This window comes from Hyposmocoma kahamanoa, unplaced genomic scaffold (genome assembly GCF_003589595.1).
Source record: "Hyposmocoma kahamanoa isolate Upper Pololo Valley unplaced genomic scaffold, ASM358959v1 160, whole genome shotgun sequence".
Taxonomy (NCBI): domain Eukaryota; kingdom Metazoa; phylum Arthropoda; class Insecta; order Lepidoptera; family Cosmopterigidae; genus Hyposmocoma; species Hyposmocoma kahamanoa.
Window position 1 is genome coordinate 5,241,550 of NW_020653575.1, and position 24,656 is coordinate 5,266,205.

The window sequence follows — 24,656 nt, forward strand, 5'->3', positions numbered from 1 at the left end:
TCACTACCCAAAGTATATTGAGAGAGAAAAACGCCTTGAAATGGAGCAACAGCAAAATCAACCATTAAAATAATTGCTCCTAAATTAAAGTTAAGAGCTATTTATAAAAATGATTCTTCATGCGTGAACAGCCATCCTTAAAGGTGGATGATTTTCTTTAAAATGAAATGGGACCACTATGGAAGTACCCCATTTCCAACAAAAAAAAACATGAAAATCGGTTCACAAATACTGGAGTTACATAACGCGTAACATACAAAAAAAAGAACATACGGTCGAATTGAGAACCTCCTCCTTTTTTGGAGTCGGTTAAAAATACGATTGTTCTGCCCAACCTTTGAAAAAACTCTGCATTATTTTATTTATAATGAATATTATGATGTTTTTACGAGCATGATATTCATCTATTTTTAGTGAAACACTCCATTACTTCAACTGGACACGAACCAGCGATATGAGTGTGTGCCTTAGGTATTAATATTAAAACACTGGATTATTTTAGGGTTCCGCTAAATCAGCTGGTGTGTGTATTTTGTCATTTTCTCAAATTGTTATTTTTCGATTTCCGTCACTTTATTGTTCAGGATGAGATATGTAAGGATGAGTAAAAAATAACAAAAACAATAACCAGACTTACCGGAATGCCAGCGCCAGTGTCGTTTGTAACAAATCCCTTAATACCTAAATGAGTCTGCTCAATAAACGCCATAAGAGGCTCCTTGTTCATCCTCCAGAAACGCGTCAGGTTGCCGGCCGTGGGGTATTTGCAGCAGGACAGTTCAAAGGTTACTTCGAAGCAGTTGGAGTGCACGTAATTGAAATCTTGCATGCCGCCTGGAAGAAAACATAATATATTGCAAATGTGAAAATTGGACCGTAGCGGGTATTTCTGTCTCCCTCATGACCAGTGATCGAGGGAGTCAATGTAGCTAAACTAAATACCAATGTGGAGATCGACTTCTACGATCCTCGGACTTCTCGGAACTGATTATATATGAATATACGTATTGAAATTTGAATACATTGGCGACAAATTATTATTTCCTATTTAGTAGCAGTAGAGCTCTTTGCGACAAAGTTCGTCCAAGGTAGAACTAGACCCCCCCCCCCACGATTCGTGTCGACGCTGTGAGCGAGTTGACAATCCGCTGACGCTTGAAAGACGCTAGTGTGCCCCCACAGAGTATCACTAAATGTTTGCAGGTGGTCAACACGTGTAGTGTACATATTTACGTAGTTTTACACCGTTCACATTTGTAGTAACTGTAACTCAGTAAATAAATGTGTTATTTGAACAACTGTAAACATAAAAGTATCAATTCTAACTGTTTTAGCAGCAGTAGGGCTTCTCGTGAAAGTATTCGTCCGGTTTTAAAGGGTAAGTGTGCTAGTGAAATTACAGGCCACATGGGACTTGTCAACTTACGTTTCAGGGTGACGGGCGCAGTGGTAGTGCCCCTAAGATCTTTGCAATTTAAAGCTCTGAGTGGCACTGTAACTGTTATGGACAGGCGTGTAGCTGACCATCAGGCGCACGACTTGTTCGTCCCGTCATTTCACCAGCACCCTTAACCCTAGAAAACCGTGAAAGATGATGTTATTCTTACCTGCAACAGCGTACCAATTAGCTCCATTGGTGAGTCCATCCTTAAAGGTTTCAGGGGGACAGGCGTTTCCTTTGCTCATGTCAGCGTTACGCGATGCATATGTTTTTGCTAGGTGAATGAACAGCTCGTTGTCCGGGGATCGGCTATCTACGCAGCATTCTTGACCAGTACTGTAATTAAAAAGTTCCAGAAGTATAGGCTGTTAAGTTGCTTTAGTCCCGTCTGCCACCATTAACCGCTGGCACACGAAGTTGGAAAAGTACTTCACAAATTACAGATTTAATTCGGCGGACAAGAGTCTGAAAATTTTGGTCAATTTTTATAAAACTAAAAAGATAGATAATGGACACTACGCCAACTTAATGAAAACGTAAATGAAATTCGAAAAAAAAATGAAAAAAAAAAACAAATAAAAACATCGACGACGACGACTGACGACTAAAAAATGAAGTTGGCCTAGTGTTCATTGGTATCGAAATAATAAGTATAGAAAACAAATAAAAAATTACAACAATTTACTAGTTTACGTTCTACGTTGATTTTTAGAGAATAAAACAATGGTCTTAATAAAATATTTTATTTTAACATACATAAATAATCTATGGTCTATTGTTACTAGCGTATGAACAAAAAAGTAAATAAATAAACGTAATTAAGAGGAAGCATGCCAAAAAAGTTTTGACGTTGGCTCCGCCCAAATTTGTGAAACAAATATATCCGTGAAGTTTGCGTGACATGCGACAGGAGATGTTGAATTTTGCGCATTAAAAGTACCAAATTCGTTTACAAAACTCTAAAACTAAAGGGAGTTTAAAAAATTTTGTGACAGTTCTCGATCATGCATAAATATAATTAATTATCTAATTTTTGTCCTAATAACCTGTAGCATTTCGAGGATGAATCGAAATGTGAAAATTAGAGGTCATTCAGTGATTTTTATCTATCGAGGAAACTTTATTGTTTTATGTTTCTGATTAGTGTCTATGCTTGAATATATCGTGTAGTTACTCATATAATATTTTATTTTTAACTTTAAAGTGGATATACCCCTCTAAAATCAAATCGAAGATTAGGAATTTTTCCTCTGCTCCCTCTTAAGCACACTACAAAAAACATAAATTTACTTGTTGTAACGCATCTACTAACGATTTAGTATCAAGTGCTACCAACAGATGGCATTATATTTAACCATGTAAGAAAGTTGTTAACAGAATTAATACAAGAGACCAGAGAGGTGTTTTGTGAACTGTATTGATATCGAAACCTAAATGGTACGTCCCCACTTGTATCGATGTGGAAAACCGGAAGTGAGCTGAAAATCGTAGAAACCGCATATCTGTAAGGATTTGCACCTCTTATTTTATTTTGTTATTAATAGTTTTGGCTTGGATACAAGTCCTTTGAGCCATGTCTTCGTTTAGTTATCGGGATCTTCTGTAATATTTGCCATTGTAGTTCTAAATTCTAATACATTATGTTTTAACTTTCTCTTAAGTAACTTATTTAGCTTATTTGGGTTTATTAAACAGTCTTTTAAACGGCGGGAGTCAATATTTATGTTTTACTTTCACTTAAATCACATTATCTTCTATCATTTTGAACAATAACTTGAATTCGTAATTAGTGGAGTTTTCAGGATAAAGTGTTGCAATTTGGTTTAAAATACGGAATATAGTTCTGACTTTCCTCATTACTATTTCTTTTTTCGTTTATTCCTCATAATATACTTAGAATAAAAATAATCTTTGTAAAAACTGTACTCGTAACTTCAAAAACCTGCCATTTTTCCCTTTTGCACCCCTTAAGGTTTGTAAACAGGCTAGGGAATCACTACCAATGTTCAACCTATATCTATACCGAAAATTTCTTCGTTCCGAGACGAGATACGCACTCTAACTGCCGCCCTAACGGTATGATCCATATAATAAGCATCTTTTCAATTTCGGTATCATGTACAGCCGTCTATGCAGAGCGTGCATGGAGTGGGAAGAAACGGCCGTGCATATCCTTTTACAATGCTCCGACATGGCCAACTATAGTCTGTTCCAATCCATATTCAACAAAAAGTAAACAAATCTGATTGGTTAAATTTCTAAAGCAATCACTCAATAAATCGAATAAGTAACACTTTCACGTATATTTCGAAGATTTCGACTTGATATCTCATCATTTTTCCAACAATATTCATTTGAATAGCATCGTAAAAACGTATTTTGAAAAATGGTAGTTCAAAAGCGAGGTTATTTTCCATCTATGCTTCTATGATTTGTCTATGGTTGCATAGTGCTGTACGAAAAAAAACATTCCATTAAAGTTTTTGTAATCGATTGGTAAATCGAAAATTTCAATCGCAATCGAACGAGTATCTAAGTGTAAAGATTTGAAGGAGGGTTTAAAATTAAGATTTCGGAAATTTTAAATATGCTTTATGGGTTATGTAAGGAAAGTCGATAGTGTGATTCAATTATACAAATCGATTAATTCAATTAAGTAATCCATTTGTAGTTGGCATTACAATTGGCCATCACTAAACCGTCTATGGTCAGGTCAGTGACTTGACTGTTTACTTTTTGTTTAAAATATATTAAAACGAAGTATACACGACGAACTACCTTGGATGTCGCTCCTCGAAGTCTTCAGCAGACGTCGAGTTGCGGACACCAGGCATACCAACGGGTTGCACGGTGACCGCTACACGTCGTGTGACGCGACGGTTTGTTGTCGGCCTATTAGGACCGCGTCTTCACTGTATATATGACTTTGTTATGCTTTCTATTCGACGATTTCTACTTTAATGCGCCCGACTTCTACAATCTATATATACAGGGTGTCCCAAGGCTATGCCACACTGACAGAAAGTACCTGCCTTAAAAACCGTAGATAGAACATTTTACTGAAAGAAGATTTCACTTTGATTTTCAAAATCGTGAAAAGATAAACAAGTCAACAGGAACAATATAGCATCTTAAATAAAAGGAAGACCGTGAAATATTTAATTAAAATAATTAGGTACATTTAACTGCAACTTACAGTCTATGATTCATTTAAATTCTCAAAAATGGTAAGTAAATTGTAATACAAATTATATTTTATCGAGTTCTTAGGTTTTCGCGATTGTTACACATAGGAAATGAAACTGTTTTTCCGGATTTAAATGGCGTATATTTGTTTTTTCAAACAACTGACATGGTACAGTCTTCGAGGAAGACTGTATCACCTCAGTCAACCGTGACCATGGGACCTGTAAGGGGCCCGAAACATCGGTTTGTTTGAAAAAACTAATATACGCGATTGAAATCCGGAAAAACAGTTTCATTTCCTAAATTATATTTTGATTTTAGATTTGACATTGCTGCATCCTTACAGGGTTCGTGTTGATCTATACCAATAATTTAAGATCTATAAATGTAGCAACGTGAATGCAATAAATGTTTTGACTTTGACTTTATTTAAGTTATCAAATGCTCAAAATGTGTCCCATTCAACAAATTCTCACTCTTTTGATAAATTCACTTGCTGTCGATTTATTTATCTTTTCGTGGTGAAAATTTGATAATCTCAGTTGTTGTAAAGGCATTTTGTTGAACAAAATTTCAAATTAAATGTTAAATTTTGTGGTCTTTCATGACGAAAAAATATTAATCCCCTTATTTGATATCTAAATCAAAGTATTTACAAATATTAATTGTAAAAAATGACAAGATTTACGACAATTAATTCACGATTACTCACACACAAAACAATAAAGAAGTATTAAGTCGTAAAAGTATTTTTAATGGCTTGCCTTGACAGTTGTTATCCTTTATTCTTGAAAAGATAAAACTTTTTAAGACAAGTTTATTTACATTAATGATTTACTATTAGTGTAGGCTTGATAGTTAATAATACAAGGTCATAAGACCTTGGTGTGATAATTATTCTAATATTAAGAGATGAATATGGTAAATATCATAGCAGTGGTAAAGCTCCTTGTGATAGAGTTCGGGGTAGCGATGCGCAACTTTGAATGTTACTAATATATATCTAATATTTATCATTCGGATCGGCAAATCATTCGCCTAAGTCGAATCAAAGCACAATCGTACGACTCGCGTCGAATGATTACCGATACCGAAGGCATTCAGTCGAGTTCACGAGTCGAATGATTATTATGTCGGAACAGTTTAACTGCCTCGGTGGCTGAACGGTTAGAATCCTGGCCACGCAGAGGTCCTGGGTTCGATTCCCGGGCCGGGAGAAATATTTTTTATTATACAGAAAAAACAAAAATACATATAGTGACAAGAAAAAGAAACAAAACGTACTGCTTATTTCTAACAGAAATTTCTTCTTGCAGACTTAAATACGAGAGACGATAATTACAATAACGTCTACACGTGCACAACAAAAATCATGTAATAAAAAAAACAACATCAAAAATATTATTGTATGGCCTACATTTATCTCTCTCGTGAGTTTGTGTGTAATTTGTGGTTGCCTATGCGTGTGTCCATGGCAACCGCAACACAGGATTTCCCGAGAGCGGGGTTAGAAGTCTGCGCATTAAAAATAATATAATAATAACCGCGAAAGCCTTAATATCTATAACTCCAACAGATCATTCACCATCTCTATATCAAAATATCCCTGTCCTGGTCACGTTTATGGTATTTACCATACGTCGGAGAGGACTAGGCAGTAATGCTCTATGGAATCTATGGATAAGTAATACTAATTAGTAATTAATGATCATTCCAATCATTCGAACACGAAAATTAGTAGGTTACTTACTAATTTGTCATTCGTACGACAGGTTTAGTAAATTACTAAGGAGCGAATATCGACATCATTCGCAATCGCACAACGCTAGCCCAGGACAGTACCTACTATACCTATTTCTGCCGCCAAACAGTATTGTTCACATTACTGCGTTCTGGTTTTGAAGAGTACGGGTGCTGGTGAAACTACAAACATGGGATTTGTATCACGAGAGAAATAAATGTAGGCCATACAAATATTTCTCCCGGCCCGTGAATCGAACCCGGGACCCGTGGCAGTCCAGCAAGGTAACGGTCGGCCACGGAGGCAGTTATATTATACATATAATATTTTAAGTCTCAGGGTGACGGGAAAAGCAACACAGATCTTTGAGATTTAAAGCTGTGGGTGGCACTGTAATTGTTATACGTAGGCGTGTCGCTTACCATCAAGCAACTAACTCGTACGTCACGTCACAAATAAAAAAAAAAACAACATGGTATACCATGGTGTTAAAGTAATATATAACTGTTCCCACGAATAATAGTGTAAAAACTACAAACGAACATCCGCCAAAGTAATTTATACTAGAATAAAAATATAGAAGTTTTTTATTAATTTCTGATAAACTATCAATATTTTCATGTTTCATACTTTATAAGCCAATATAAGATATGTTTTTTTTATCTTTAATTAGGTCATACATTTGATTTAAGTATATCCAATCACCAATGAGTAATATTACTAATATTACAATGAGTAATAGTACTTGCCATTAGGGTCGTATTTCCAGTGCTTGACTTGAGCATTGAGTAGAGTTCTGGAATACGACCCTAAGTTTTTAATCGCTCTTGTAAAGTTGCAGTTTTTCCTCACGTTTATTCGATGGGGCCGTCGATAAAGCTGACTAACCGGTGATCCTGTAATTTCACTAGCACCCTTACCGTTTAAAACCAGAACGCAATTATCATCACATTACTGCTTGGCGGTAGGAATTGGTGTGGTGGCTACTTCCTTGGACAGTGCCAGCTATAACTAAGGCGCAAGTTTTGTGGCGCAGACAGGTATTAGAGGGCGCTGAGAATCGCTCGGGACACCCGCAAAGAGAATGCATCGCTAGCGGCGCAACCGATGTAAACGGGCGATTACTTCCCAACATCATTTGCATGCATCATTGCACTCGAATTTCCAATCACTAGGGTAAATATAAGGATTCAATTTTGATCGCGTTCGTCTGGGGTATTTATTACACACGGGCGGTACATGGGCTAGCGCCGGCACTGGCCCTAGACGTACTCTTTCGCAGGGAACTCTACTGCTAATGAACTTTGGTGGGTATGTTCCACAAATTCCCACTAAAAATCCCCACTGATGGGGATTCTAAAGTTTGATTTAATTTTTACCATGTCATCGATCCAGCGCGCGTTTTCTTTTAAAAGTGTAAAAGCTTCGATATTTTGCCAGTGCCTTCGTAGCAAGTACTATGCAAGCAGGGATTTGTTCATACCAAATGCTGTGGTCGTGTAATACATTATTATTATTATTTTATAAAACGCGTTAAGAGCTGTATTACTTTCAATGGTTGATTCTGATTACCATATCGGGCTGTGATATAATAAATAATTGCGAGCTAAAAAATATAGTACGTCATCGATGATTACATTTGCTTTCTTGTTGCTCGAGTTTCATATGACACAGATTTCACATTACGTACCTGGGTATAGAGCGGTGCGTAACCCATTGGTAGAGCTGTTGCTTTTAAACTAAGAGGTCGACGATGATTCGAAACCCAGAAATTGACTTTAGATAGATAGATTTTTTTTAGAAATAAATATTAGACATCACATATCTTGTTCTGATGCCAAAGTAAGTAGCTAAATCACTTGTGTTATGGAAATTGGAAACAAAGCCGGTGCTACACTTATACACTGTATTATTCACACACAAGAACAAAAACGGTGCATAAACAACTTAGAACTAATGTGGGCAAGATCTCTTCCAGACAACCTCTGAGGCAGAGGAAAACTCAACAAAGCGGGAGACGTAGTGTACCATAAACTGTAGAGAGACATGAAATGCGAGATACTGCTATTCTAGCGTTGTGATCCCGCGCTTTATGTCGTGCTAGCCTAGCTACTGAAGATATTAAATGCTAAATTCAGTTTTAAAAATAGGAAGCGACTTAGAATACCAGATTTCAGGTTGGAGTTTGTTCCATAATAATAATAATAGTTAGTCTATATAATATACGTAGCAACACATACCTTAATGACCTTAAAAAGATTCCGTCCAAATTAACCACGTCATAACAGTCTATCTACGTGATAGGAGCACTAGCATACAATAAATACCGTATGATATCAAAGATGCACCTTCACCGTTTAGCTTTAAGATTAAGATAAACAAGCGGCTAATACGAAAACAATTCTATGATCTTAAAGAATTCCTTATTTCTTACAATCAAATGTGACAATGGTGACAATGTAATTTCTATTGTATCATGATTTATCTTTGATTATTTGTTATTGTATCCATTTTATTTTATTTTTTTATGATATGTAATATAATGTTAATGTGACTTATAATGTTGCAAATGGAATGCTACGTACTGTTTATTTTATAATTAATCGTGTATGATATAAACACTGACTTGAAATGTAATATTACTGTAATGCCCGTTTTACAAATGTTGAACGGTATAGATAACTGACTTGTAACGTACAACATCGTTACCAATAAATAATTTAATTTCATTTTATGTAGTCTCACTGATAGGCACAGGTCTACCTTCACAATACGAGGGCTTAGGGTGCAGCTTAACTTGCAGCCGAGATCGACTGCATGCAGTTAATCTGTTAGCAACCTTAGGTTGTAGCTTCGAGTATATAACCAGAAATAGAGACGAAGAAGGGCCACCTGTCTCTGGTAATTCATCAGGCAAATGGGCCTTATATCACTGATAAATATCAACTCAGGTTTGCACTGAAATCACAAATTAGAAAGCTGAAATAGTACAGCGCCAACAACTGACCTGTGTGTACGTCTCCGTATATTCCAAAAATATTCTATATTTATTGTAATAAAGACAATATCTCTAACAGTCGGGGGCTGTTCTATTCGGTGGTGAGGGAAAAACAGCAAAACATCTAATTACAAAACAAACGGAATCACACTTCATCGGTAATTAATTATGAAATAAGTAATTTTTCAATTTTCGTCCATTACACCAAAGCTCAAGTTAAACTGGTCGATTTGAAGTGAAACAATTGATGATACCCCCCATTGCTTCGAATTCGGGCTGGCCAATCGGAGCGCAGTTGTCACCGTAATGATTTGGCAGAAAAGTTTTCAAACAAATTAAATGACATTTTGTCTCTATTTTTGGTTATATACTCGATGGGCTGTAGTTCCCACGCGGGTCCAATGCGGATGAGGAACTTCACACACATCATTGATAATTGCTTTGTAGATCTATGCAGGGTGCAGGTTTCCTCACGATGTTTTCCATCACCGAAAATCCCATGGTAAATTTAAATCTAAAATCCATAATTGTACCGCCTTAGTGTGCGTTCCCACGGCCCGTGATGTCAAACGCACCGATTTGTAAAACGTGCGCTAAATTATTATTTTTAAAATGACCATAGACAACATAACATTTGAAAAGAAAAAGTTCTTTTTTATTTAAAGTGTCATAAACGCTCATGAGTTTTTGGCTAACCTATACCAGCGATGAAGCAACAACAATGCTATATAATATAAATAAACAATAAATAGATGATCAACTATTGAAGTTTCTTTATTGAAAAATAAAGTTGGTAATATAAACAAGTAATAAGCAATTGTATAAACACTAGTTCTTTATACCGTGTCACTTAGATTTTGAAGAACAAAAGAGTTTTCATCACCTTATTATTGTGTGAAAGATTGGTGTAACGAGTTTGACAAAAAGCATTTTGGCCTAGAGAATGTCTCCCCGAGAACGATTTTTTAAGCTTTCACGAGAATCTAGTTTAGAACAACAGTGGAGAAAGAGATGATTACCATAATAGGTCTAGGAGTCATATTATATAACGTGACCATGCGTCCAGCTTTAAGAGGGACAGTCCCGCTTTTAGGGTTCGTGTCCCGCTGTCCCCAATTGTTTTAAATGGTACGAGAACGGAAAATGTATAAAGCCAGCCAACCAGACATGGAAAACCTAGATTAGTTCTAGAAAGACTAGATTAGTTCTTTTTTCAAATTACTGATTAATTTAACAATTTTAGTTCTTTTTATTTATTTTTTTATTAAACATTTCGTAAGAGCGCGTTCCCATTAAGTCGTGACGACAGATAGTCGTGCAGTTTAAAGTGTCGTGACTTGTATATTTAAATGAAGCTGTTCACACACAGTACAACACGATTAACTAATAGTTCAAGACTTTTTTGACGTTACGACGACAGGCTGTCGTAACAATGGGAAGAGTTAGAATGACAGTCGTCTGACGATAAATAAAACGTCACGATAAAAATGTGACGACAGATAAACGCAGCTTCAATTTTAGCGTGCAAACGACAAATTGTCGTCACGACCTAGTGGGAACAGCTAGACACGACTGTCGTTCAACGATAAGATGAACGTCCACGACACAATCACGGTAGAAAGTCGTGATATGGGTACAGGATAGACGCGACAGTCGTCCAACGATAAATAAAACGTCACTACATAATGAGAACGTGCACTTACTCTCATAAACATGTATTTTATTTTAAATCTTTATTGAATCGATATTCAATTATTTTTATGTGAAATTACTCCACTAGTTTGTTATAATTATTAATACAAAGATCACAACGAACACGAACACTCAGAAAAAATTCCATCGATCCGGCCGGATTCGAACCGACGTCTTCTAGCATATCGCGCCAGACGCTATACCAACTAAGCCACGGAACGAACATGCGGACCTCACGAATTTTTCTATGTGCTTGTTGTCGCTTTTAGTCGCAGCGCCATCAATGAGAAATCTATGAAATTATTTATTAATGTATTTTATTGTTAAAACAATAATAAATTTACGGACGTCCTATTTCACACCCTCAACAATAAAGTGACCAAATTAGAAAAGTAATTTTTGAGAAGCTGACTGAAATTAACTAACCATCCTTCTTTAGTAATCTAAAGAAGGAAGGTTAGTTGCGTGTAAAACAAACTCTATTTACGGGCACAGAAGAGTGGATATTTTAGGAAGTCGTTCTCCCCACCCTTCACTCTGGAGCAGCGCTGCTTTGCGGTAGACATAATATAAAAGGTGGTGCTACTTATCAGACGCCATATCTTTCAGCCATTTTACAACCAAATCCATTCAATACAAAGTTCTCGCAACTCTTTTACGACCATAACGCCGTTATTGCGTTATTTTTGTTACTCGAAATATTTAATACTTTTTAAAATTTAAATGTAAATCTATCTTTACATAAAGGATTAAATAAAAATTGCACTTTAACAAACTTGAAGAAGTAGAGGTTCCAAAGAAAATTGATTTTATAATACGATCGCACGGTAAAAAAAATACCGACACTAAACGAAACTGTCAGAAACTTTTATGGCCGTTGTGAACATGTGACATATTAACGTGTTATTTTTAAATATCATTTATCACCGATTGTCTAGATGTTTTCCTTTACCGTAATTTGTTGTCTGAAAAGAAAGGTTCATGATCCCTGCGTTTTTGTTTACGTTTTGTCTAAATAAATAAAAGCGAAATACATGCAAATTCTGCGTAGGCGGGCAACAATATCACCCCTACTAGTATTGTAATAATATGTCAGACAACCACATCATACATACTATAAATACCAGAACACCGGAATTTACTCCGGAACATCCAGGCCAGAAATTTAGAAAACTCATTACCCGAATTGGACCTACCGAGCCACCAAGGTCATCAATTATTAGTTTAAGAATTAACACTCACTTTACACTGTCACGGAACGGAATGGAAGCCAGTTTTTGTAACGAAATTGTACATAGCACAATGAACTTTATATCAATTGTGTAACGTACAAACTAGATACGATACGGTAGATGCGAGAATTCTCCGAAAGCAGCGCGATTTGCTTCCATTCCGTTACGCAGTAATGTAAATAGAGCCTAAGCGTTACCACGTCTTACCTTGAATCATCGTAAGGATAACTGGCAACCAATGCACCGCCATGCAGGTTCCCAGAAAGTACGAATGGCTTCTCCAAAATCCACTTGATCATAGCTCGAGTTTCCGGCTGACGATTGCCGAATATATAAGAATCATTGGTAGAATGGTTCTTGTCGAATTGGTCGGGAAAGTCTCGGTTCAAATCTACGCCCTTTGCGTTGCTGCGTCCCTGGTACTTTGGGAGAGATTCGCACTCACCTTCCTGTAAAAAAGACGAAGAGTTTTAGACTGGAAATCATCACCAACCCATACTAAGTCAGGGGGAGGTATTATCTGCTTTACACGTATTACCATGGACAAGTAATTCAAAATCGCGATACAAAACAGAGTGGTCGGGTATTTAGTACCTCTTGGTATACCAAATGTCGCGACGAGAACCAAATAGCTATTTTTGTAACCAATTTGTTTTACATTGACAAGCTGCAATTTATCGAAGCTACTCTAATTTCTAGTGATAACAAATAAATCAACTAGATGACGCTCGTTGCACAGATTTTTATGGATAATGCCGGCTATTCTTTTATTTTGCTTAGGATTAGCGCCAATTTATAAAATCAATTTCTTTATGTTACACATGCTTGTCAAAGCTCAGAAAATAATTTTAGCTCATGATCCGGTAGGACCGGTAGGCACGTAGTGGCAAGAGACACTTAATCGAGCCCAATCTGATCGAAGGAGTTTTCTTTGTGTTTGTTCGATTTTTCTATCAATAGTTAACAAACAAACGATCAATGTCATGGTACACATCATGATATTCAATAAAAACAAATAGTCTAATGACTTACGGTTATTCTGATACCATGGTCACGAGAAACACACGTACAAACCGTAGAAATGATTATAATATTAGTAAATATTTACAACAATGTTCATTGTGAGATATGCTCTTTGAAAATTAATACTTGTTCACATTTTTAATTTACAATATTTATTTTACAATGTCATAGGTCGATTTCACACAGAAGGCGTATAACTCCCTACGCATTATGTATAATAATGTGTTCAGGGCTCTGTTTGGGCTTCCTCGATATTGCAGTGCATCAGGCATGTTTGCAGACGCCAGTGTAGAGGATTTGCGTGAAAAGGCGTGAAATCCTGCCTGCGCAGAGTGCGAGAGAGCCCAAACAGAGTTCTTAAAATGATAGGGGATAGGTGGGACCGATCTGCTTGCTAGGTTCACCGAACTTCACGTCCTGGGAGCTCGATGAACTTAGCAAGTATCACGTATCATGTAATTTAAATATCACATTATATTACATTTTATTTTGTAATTTTTGTACTAACAGTAGAACAGATAGCTTGTAAGTGTACTCACAAAATGGACTGTATATTGTATGCAATAAATGATATTTTTTATTATTTTATAGGTACAAACCAGGCTTGTCGGTGATGCAGGTATTTACACATAAGCGAATGCTGATTTTTGATCTTAACATCAGTAAACGCTCATAGGTATTTATGACCAGGTATTTAAAAAAAACGCGGAAAATTAACATCCTTACTAAATCTATCTACATGATAAAGTAAAATACTATCTATTTTCTTTGGTGATAAAATGAATTCTTCAATGATATTATGAAATGTGTTAAGAAAATAATCAATGTTCATGAAAACAATTAATGTGCTTTTATCAAAGTTATATGTTAAAAACAACAGTTGAGCTGCTTTTTCGGTTGCAGTCTGTTTCTGGAAAGTTTATAAATTATTCCAGCGTGCCTGTCTGGTCATGTCACGACTCGAACATCCGCAATAAATATCAGTATCGACGAATGCCGATGCTTATATTCGCAACAACCCTTGTACAACGTGAGAGGGATAATTATTGTCATAGTTTCGTATTAAGTTTCTGTCGCACAATACTTTTACATCGCGTAAATAACTTAAAGTTGATACGTATAATCTGATATGATGAATATAAATCGGAATCTTATTATAAAAGCGTGTTTGAAACGGATTTGTGCCTTTGTGAAGATGGTGATTTGGTGGACATGGATGGAAATGGACTTGGACTGTAGTCCATTTCACATAGGTTGGGTACTGCGATATTTCAAATCTTTACGCTGCATGCATACTATTTTTAACCAATCTCTCAACCATGTTACAAAAGGAATTAGTAAATTTGTTACAATAGACCAATAACAATCAATATTTGTTGCAGTTGAAATTTTAAGTAAAAATTACAGTATTTTAAGTAGATACAAAATGAAATGATAAAGATAAACATAAAATACCCCAACTATTTGATGCGTACAGTCAAGAGGACATCAAGCTTGACACTTTGTACTTTGCACCTTTCTTATCGTGAGCGGCATAGAGTTGGATTTAAGTCTTAAGTGTAAAGCTTGACGTGCTCTTGACCCTGTACAACGGAATATTTGTCCATGGAGATTTACACCACAGAATCGATAAATCGGAACAGCTATAGGATATCTCGCGTCAATAAGAGTGCATACACATCGTACGCGTGTGGAGTACTTTTGTTTGTGTCGAATTCTTTTGTTTTAAGTTTTGTAATGGTTTTGGAGTACTTAATTATTGAAATTTCGTTTTGTTGCGGTTGATTTTATGCTTTGTCAGCAGACTAGTCGTTGTTGATTTGTTTCTTTGTCGTGTAGTTTTCGTTAACTTAACAACATGATAAATGAATACTATTATTTTGTTTATTATTGTTTTGAAATGATTGTCTCTAAATCTATTCTCTCTTCATTACTAATTATCTCGGTGTGATATTTAAATCGATTTTTTTGTTCGACATCTTTAGAAACTTCAAATCCCAAACGTCAACGTACGTATGCTGTATGAAATTAATAATCGCAAAATCCATTCAAAAACCATCAATTCTCGTCCAATAACCGCTATATTGTTTTAATAACCGGCAATTTGTCCCATCATCGCACTGAGTCTTCCAACCCTGACGTTGGCAGAACCGTGGGGCAATACGACGGAGCCATATCCACATAAAACTTGACTTGACTTGTGGCTATCAGCGTAAAAGTGACGTAACCCACAATTTTATTTTTCTTAATATTACTTTAAATGATACCAAAGTACAAAAAAATCAACGATTAAATATAGTTTATACAAGAAGATAGCATCCAAATATATAATTATTATGTACAGTCAACAGCACATAAAGCTATACGCTTTTGTTTGAATATCGCCAACAGTGCAACGGAATAACACTCGTCAATTTGTAGCTTCATGTGCTGTCGTATAGCTTGTAATATAGCTTTGATTGGTCTTATTTAATATTATATCTATTGACGACCTCTCTGGCCATGGGTGTTGGATTTTAATTTAATAACACCAAATGGCAGGACGAACAAGTTGTGCGCCTGGTGGTAAGCGACACGCCTGTCCATAACTATAAATCCTAAAACCTTTAAATCGCAAGGGTCTTAGAGGCACTATCACTGCACCCGTCACCCTCAGACATAAGTTGGCAAGTCCAATGTGCCTGTAATTTCACCAGCGCCCTTACCCTTCAAAACCGGAACGCAGTAATGCTCACATTACTGCTTGGCGGCAGAAATAGGTAAGATGGCAGTACGAACTCTTTCACAAGGAGCGCTATTGCTACTAAATGAAGAAGTCCCGGGTTCGATTTCCGACAGGACCACAATGAGAAAATTAACTTATTTAATAGGAAATGAAACTATTTTTCCGGATTTAAATCGCGTATATTTGTTTTTTCAAACAAACCGACGTTTCGGGCCCTTCACAGGTCCCATGGTCACGGTTGACTGAGGTGGTACAGTCTTCAACCAGTTATGTCTAATATTAATGCAAACCACCCTATTTTTTTCACTATAATTACAATAGTTATTAATTAAATACCTTATTTTTAATTTTACAAAGAAAACATTTCAATTTACGCTACATTAAGTTTTACAAATTATTTTATTGAATGAATTTTTATTAAGTTTAATTTATTATTAATTATTAATAGAAATTAGAATAAACTAAAACATATTAATTAGTATTGCAGTCTTATGTCTGTTTGGGATTTTTCATTAGAGGAAATACTGGATCCCAAACTGGTGGTACGGAGAATCCATCTTCCCTGTTGAAATTAGGATGTTTTTTAATTTCAATGGCCTCTCGCAGCATCCTGGGTAGATAACGGACTTATTTTGCAAGGACCTGGGGTTTGTCAAACTTCATTGAATGTGTAGGTTTATCCATGACATACTCGCAGACTGCAGACTTGTTTACGCGACGGTTTTAAATCCAGAATTTAAATCCGGAAAAATAGTTTCAATTCCTATGTGTAACAATCGCGAAAACCTAAGAACTCGATAACTTATTTAAATTACTTCTGGACTGAGTCTTCTGGGTGTCCCGGAGTAATACCATTGCTCTGGTATTCACAGTACTGGTAGTTCCCTTGAGAGCAAGTAATTAGTGTGATCGTCAGGCATATTAGTAGATTTACTAACTAGTCTTTTTTCAGCCGACTTAAGGCGAACTTATCATGATCAAATTGAGAACGTCCTAAAGAAAGGCCAGGTCAAGAGTATCCTTAACCGACGAGCATGTATGAAAGCATTGATGCTTATTGATGAGGCGAAAAAAGAGTCTACCTATACCATCGAGTATAAAAACCAGAAATGGAGACGAAATGTCATTTAATTTGTTTGAAAACTATTCTGTCAAATAATTGCTGTAACAACTGTGCTCTGATTCATCATCATCATCATTCAGCCATACGACGTCCACTGCTGGGCATAGGCCTCCCCCAACGATCTCCACGACGATCGGTCCTGCGCTGCCCGCATCCATCGGCTTCCCGCAACCCAGATCTTCGGTCCACCTGGTGGGGGGCCTACCCACTGAGCGTCGTCCGGTGCGCGGTCGCCATTGGAGAACCTTTCCGCCCCAACGGCCATCGGTTCTCCTAGCTATGTGCCCCGCCCACTGCCACTTCAGCTGAGCAATTCTTCGAGCTATGTCGGTTACTTTAGTTCTCCTACGGATTTCCTTATTTCGATTCTATCACGTAGGGAAATATCGAGCACCACTCTCTCCATTGCCCGCTGAGTGACCTTGAGCCATCTTATGAGGCCCATAGTGAGGAACCACGTTTCTGAACCATATGTGATCACAGGCAACACACACTGGTCAAAGACTTTCGTCTTGAGACATTGAGGTAATTTGGACGCAAAGATTTTTTGGAGTTTCCCGAACGCTGCCCATCCGAGCTGGATTCGACGAGAGATCTCTTTCTCAAAGTTGGACTTACCTAACTGGACTGTCTGCCCCAGGTATACGTAATGGTCAACAACTCGAGTGTAATGCTCCCGATTTTAACTGGAGCGGGTACAACATGGACATTCGACATGATCTTCGTCTTGTCCATGGTCATCTTAAGACCCACTCTTTGGGAAACACTACTGAGATCTTCGAGCATTGTGTTCAGGTCTCCCAAGGTCAGATGACACTGCCTTGACATTCCATGAGAATAGACAGCCTGAAGTTTATCGTTGTGCTCAGTCGGGCTTTGATTTAGTATCTAAATGGTTAAAGTCCAACGTTCTTAGTCTAAATATTGAATAAAACACATGTTATCGAGTTTATTTAGTGAGAGACTTTTAGTATGACAAAAGCCACGCAACCTGATCAAAACACTCATCATTGCCCATTGCTGTAGCTCCCCCGACTCTCTTGTCTGTAACTGTCCTAATATTGTTAAAGCAGAGTGTGTTAAATATTTAGGTATACTAATAGATAGTACTTTAACTTTTAAAGCTCAGATTGATGCACTCTGCTCAAGAATTCGTAAAACAACTTTTGTTTTTAAGAAATTATGTCATGTTGCTGACATCCACGTCATAAAAACGGCCTTTATTTTGCCTTTTATCAATCTTTACTAACGTATTGCATCATCAAAACAAATTTTCTAAAACTTCAACGTACACAAAGAGCCATACTGAAAACGAGGTGGAAACTACCTTTTCGGTATTCCACTTCAAGCCTCTACAAAAATTGTGAAGTTTTAACAGTTCGTCAATTGTTTGTTCTTCAGACAGTATCTATTGAGAGCACACTCCCTTGTCGAGTATGATCCGGACTCTATATGTAATAAACGCCGCAAACACGCTGTTTTTCAACCATTTGCCGATAATAGCAGTTTTGCACAACGCTTCTTTTGCTTTCAGAGTGGTTATTTATATAACAAACTAAATTTTTCATTACACATATACAAAACTTACCAAATATGAGTGTAAGTTGCAAAAACTAGATTACCCGGAAACTGAAAATCTTATTGCCGTTCTCATTTAATTATTAGAACTAATGAATTTACACACACACGCACGCACGCACGCACGCACGCACGCACGCACGCACGCACGCACGCACGCACGCACGCACGCACGCACGCACGCACACACACACACACATATGTACACACATATGCACACACCGCACACTCTCTCACATTTACTTACACACATACGCTCGCGCTCGCGCATCTACGTACACCTAACTTACACATTTTAACACGTACGTTTTTAGCATAATTGATAGTATTTACAATTTTTGTTGCTCAACAGTATATTGCTTTTTTCTTTTAAGATTATTGACTTTACTTAAAACTACTCTGAGAGGGTGAGTGCCTGGTGAGCTGTAATATAGGTTTAGTTGCCTAGTACGGTCTCCATTCTCTCACAAGGGATACAACTTTTAATCTATTATCTCTTTTAGTGTATTATAAAATAAGTGTATCTTTATTTCCTTGTGTTGAGAAAATAAACCATTATTAGTATTATTAAATAAAGTATTTAATTATTAATCTATTATTGTAAAAAACAAATTAAATATTGGCTATACCACTTTTGCGCTCATAGGCTCTAGTATGCTCATAGCCTAAATTATGTGCTCTTAGGGTCGTATTCTAGAACTGGAAATACGACTCTAGTGGCAGGGAGTTGAGTATGATTTCTAGTGCTTTAAATCATACTCAAATCCTGACTTGAGCATTGAGTAGAGTTCTAGAATACGACCCTTAGAGTGCATGTGACTGTACAAGTGATAAAGCATTTCTACTCCTAAACTTTTATTGCAACATTTTCATGTCACATTACAGCAACAACATGAAACATCTTGTTCAAACATGTTTTCACACTTGCCTGGCATGCAATTTTCTTATCAACACACAGTACCTTAGAATGCATTGGCCTTAATATCTCAGGTCAGTTGTCGTTATCGAAGACTTATGTTATATAGCTTGTTTCTAAATATGTAATAAGTATGTATTTACGGGAATTGTAATTCTTTGATAACCTGTAATCAGTGGATCAGATAATGAGCAGGTGAATTGAAGCATATGGGATGTTCCAGTACGTTATAAGTAAGTGCCACTGCCTTATCTCCTCAATTCAGCTTGTAATTTATCATCAACCCATTTATACGTCTCACAGCTGGGCACGGGTCTCCTCTTAAGTGAAGGTTTAGGCCATAGTTTCCCAAAGTGGTCCCTACCGCTCCCCTGTGGGCCTTGAAGGGTCCTAGGGGACCGGTTGGTAGGGGCCTCGTAAGCAATTGGGGGGCGTTGATGCTATCCAGGGGGAGCTACCGCAATTGAAAAAAAAACTTGAATTAAGTACATAAACTTTTTCCTCGTGATTTTTCGTGTTAATATAAAATATACGTGTTTTCATAATTTTTTCATAATTGAAAACACGTATTTTAAAAGTTTGAGAATCTATGGTTTAGGACATAGTCCACCTTGCTGGCCCAATGCAAGCTAGCACACGTTCTTCGATGGTTGCAAACCTTCTTCGACATGCAGGTTTTATTGAGATGTTTTCCTTAATGAAAAGCTCATCGTAAATTTCAAATTAAATTATCCATGAGGGGCCATTCTTCTATGAGGGATGTGAAACGTCTACAATACAGCGAACAAAATTTCATTTACAGCCAATTTTCAGAAACTTAAACTAAACAGATAGGTCCATTGTAGGGATTTACAAGGATAGCACACAGCCTGGCAAAGCTCCCTTTGCTGAATGAGAGCGCACACGTCTACCATGACGTGTGGCTGCAGACTAAGAGTCTTGAGCATTCAAAAGCCCTGATAGCTGCCGTCAGTGCCAAACACTGTAGAGAAGCTCTGTCGCTGGACAGGAATGGCATCAGAATGCTGACTAGAGCCTTAACAGAGCATTGTGGCTTGAACAAGCACATGTCAAATATTGGACAGAGAAAATGAGATTTAGATTCTGCCACGAGGCGGATGACACTCCTGTGCATCTCCTCACCCAATACTGCCCTCTAATGGGCGTTAGAAGTTTCATACTGGGTAGGCACAGGGCACACTCAGAGGACATAAAAACTGTTGGAGCCAGGAAAATCCTTCAGTTCCTTAATGCTGTTGGTCTTGGCTCCAACCTGTAATTAGTGGTGATTACAAACAAAAGACTACTGGGTAACAACCTGCTACCCAAACTCTTCAGTACAGAACTACAGTTATCAACCGAAGTCAAGTACCTGGGGGTAATACTGGACAACAAGTTGAACTGAACAAGCATCTGGACAACAAAATTAAAAAAGCTACTGCCAGAAGGCAGTGCCATAGAATGGTAGGTAAACAATGGGGACTCTCAGCCAAGATAACACTATAGCTCTACACAGCGGTGATAAGACCCATGATCAGTTATGGCGCGATAGTATGGTGGCCACGAACCAATCTGACGACCGCAACCTACAAGCTGGGCAAATTTCAAAGACTAGCTAGCATGGCGACGACAGGCTGCATGAGGACAACTCCAACTGTGATCATCGAAGCGACGCTGGACCGGCGACCCCTCCCATTGTCCTCTTTAAGGAAAACTGAATTTAATTTACACTGTGAAGGCCCTGATTCAAATTCATCAGAAAATTCCTTGTTGTATTGGTATTCTAAGTTTAGTATAAAAACAAATTAATTATGTTTTCCTGTATGTTTTTTACTTGGGAAAAAAACCATCTAAAATTGAGAGAGAATGTACATGACCTTGCTGATAGGAGGCCAGTAATCTTGATTGTTGCTTATTTATTACTTTTTAATTTTAGTGCATTTTTTTATGCCACAATTAGACATGGGTTTACTTTCCAATATTACAGAGAATCTACATTTTATAAAGAGGAATTTTTAATTGAATTTTTATGTAGAAGCTGAATTATCATGATATTTTTAAGCAGAAGGATACCATATAATCTTTTATAAAGTACTTGTTACAGGAGGCTTAAAACTGTAATGAAACAAACATTCTAAGGTAACAGTTACTTACCTTTGTTGCCCGTGGAACTACCAGCAGAACAGCTAGTAGTTCCAAGGGCAATATTAATCTTCCATGGAACCACCGAAACTACACTTAGTTACACAGGCAATAATAATCTCCCGTGTAACTACCGACAGGCCTAGTAATAGCACGGGTAGGTAATTGTTTTTGTCCGTGGTACTACTACTACTAATATGGGCAATAATACTTTCCCATTCTACTACCAAGATAAGAAGCGTTTTATTAATTTCATAAAACAAACGAACCATTAGCCAAAAAATACAATAATAACCTAACCTCACAGTACAGAGTACTAAAAAAACCAACCTCAAAAGTCATTCATCCCCTAGTTTGCCACCCTTAGAGGTCCAATATTTTCTTCAAATTTAAATGGGACCACTTCTGAGGTACCCTCTTTCCAACAAAAAAGAATCATCAAAATCGGTTCACAAATGGCGAAGTTATCGCGAAACATACAAAAAAAAACATACAGTCAAATTGAGAACCTTCTCTTTTTTTGAAGTCGGTTCAAAATGTATTTTAACTAGCACATAAAAAATCAAATTAGAACTAAGTTCAAACTCATTTCATTGAACGCGATTTCATTGAACTAAGGTAAACAATTCTTTTGTGGGGAACTGTATACGTTTTTACGATAAGATTCCGGAGCATATATTCAGATTATAATTTCCTAAGTTTAAAACTTACATTAAAAGTATTTGAATTGAAAAGTCATATTACAAAATTGAAGACTATGTGTTAGATAAAGATGTATGAAAAGAAGACATGGCACTAAATTCCACACAAATTCAAGTACTACTAGGCCTGTTGGTAGTTACAAGGGAGACTATTATTGCCCATGTAACTACTAGTAGTTCCGGTTGTTCCACATGAGCTTATTATTGCCTGTGGAACAACCGGTAGTTCTGCTGGTAGTTCCATGGGCAACAAAGGGTTATTTATACACCTTCCACATACTTGGATGACAAAAGTGCGTAATAATGATAAATTTCTATCATCAGGACATTCAGGCCTCTTTCAGATAGGCTCAATCTATGTGGAATAAAATATTACAAATGATTCATAAATGATAAATAATAAATACTCGTATATATTAGACAACATCACATAATGTTGCTCTCACCCCAAAGTAAGTAGCTAAAGCACTTGTGTTATGGAAATCGGAAACAACTACGGTACCACAAACACCCAGACCCGAGACAATATAGAAAAGTTAGTTTTCTACACTGTTCCGGCCGGGGATCGAACCCAGGATCTCAGAGATGGCAACACCATGAAAACTAGTATGCAAGCCATTCGACCATGGAGGCTGTATAAAAAAATGAATAATGGACTATTTGGAAATTATCAGGAAAATTGTTTAAAAACAACAGCAAAAATGTCGAGAATTAAAAGCGGCTAAGTGACAAAAAAATTTTTTGAGATGTCATAAAAAACCCTTATCCCAGTTTTAGAATATTTGAAATTGAAATTGTTTAAAGATATTTCAGCTATGCATCATTAGGATAAGTTCTGATAAGTCCAACATGTTAACTAATTTTAACTGTTTTTAAAAGACAATTTTGTGGTCTGTCTGATATTTAAAATGGGTATTTGACCATTTGTCACTTACCCATGTTTTAGTTAGTGGACGGTTGGAATTGTGTCCAGGCTCATGTTCTAACACGATTATTTTAAACAGTAAGTCTTTTTCACAATAAAATTTAGCTCATTCTTAGTGCATCTGTGTAATAAGACAAAACTGAACATTTTGGTTAACCATGAGATCACCAATTTATTTAAAAGCTAACAATAATACAATAAACAAAACCTAAAATAAAGAAAGTATGTAATTTATACTGACCTTGCTTTTTTCATAGCCATCGGGGTTCAGCGAAGGCATTAGAAAGATATCCGTCTCATTAACGAGCTTCGTAACTCTATCGTTCTTGCCATAATTGAGGAGAAGGTACTGAGACAGGAGTATGACTAATTCTCGGCCTATAGCTTCATCGCCATGCATATTAGCCACATATTTGAACATCGGGCGGTCTGGATGCGGCTCTGTAACATCCTTTGAGATTTCCAAGACTAAAAGTTCACGACCTTCCACGGATTTCCCTATGGAGTGCACTTTCGCCAAATGTGGATATTCCTTTTCCAATTTTGCGTACAGAGCCAGTAAATCGACGTATTTTGTGTACTTGGCGTTTTGTAGGAACGATTCATACTCATCTTTTGTAGATTGTGTAGCACACTTGTAAATAAATAAGGAAAACAGCACTAAAATTATCTGGCGACGGCAAGTTGGCATGGTACTGATTTATATCACTATATTTTACACGGAATGAATAGATTATTCCCACAGTGATTGGGTTCATATAAATTTATAAATACTCGTAAAGCGAATACACGTGAGCATTGTATGGGAGTGCAAATAAAATGCTAATAAATTGATAAGAAATATTGGCCATGAATCACACGACGACAGCTGTTTGACAACTTTGACTACGATTTGATGTTGCCACGTTAAAGAGAAGCTTTTTTCCAAAAACTTTACTCCTTGCTAACTTTTGATAATCGTCCATCTTTTGTTGTTGTCCAATAACTCTTCTACATTCAGGGTTTATTTTAGAAAATAATATAAAAATTTAGCTGCTATAAATAATATATTTCTCCTATATTTACATTGTTTATTTATATCCCGTAGATCCTCGCCTGATCCTTTTTTCACTCTTGATCCATCTTTATAATCGCGTTTCTAAACATTATTGATATTATAAGTTTCCCCGTTTCTTAAATAAGTCAAAACACCGTTGCGTAAACGCCGAGAAAAACAAGAAAAAACTTTTGTTA

General features: G+C 36.8%; 1 protein-coding gene across 3 annotated transcripts in view; it reads right to left on the minus strand.

The window, feature by feature from the left end:
* The window catches only part of LOC113225439 (carboxypeptidase D), a 67,757-nt gene extending 43,493 nt beyond the window's left edge, over positions 1–24,264 (minus strand). For all 3 annotated transcript variants that reach the window (XM_026457751.1, XM_026457753.1, XM_026457752.1), the window contains exons 1-4: positions 23,665–24,264; positions 12,498–12,739; positions 1,608–1,777; positions 638–834 (exon numbers count right to left, since the gene is read on the minus strand). In XM_026457751.1, coding sequence (XP_026313536.1) covers positions 638–834; positions 1,608–1,777; positions 12,498–12,739; positions 23,665–24,114 — 1,059 coding nt within the window. In that variant the 5' untranslated portion in view covers positions 24,115–24,264. The remainder of the gene's footprint in view (positions 1–637; positions 835–1,607; positions 1,778–12,497; positions 12,740–23,664) is intronic.
* Between the last annotated feature and the right edge of the window lie 392 nt (positions 24,265–24,656).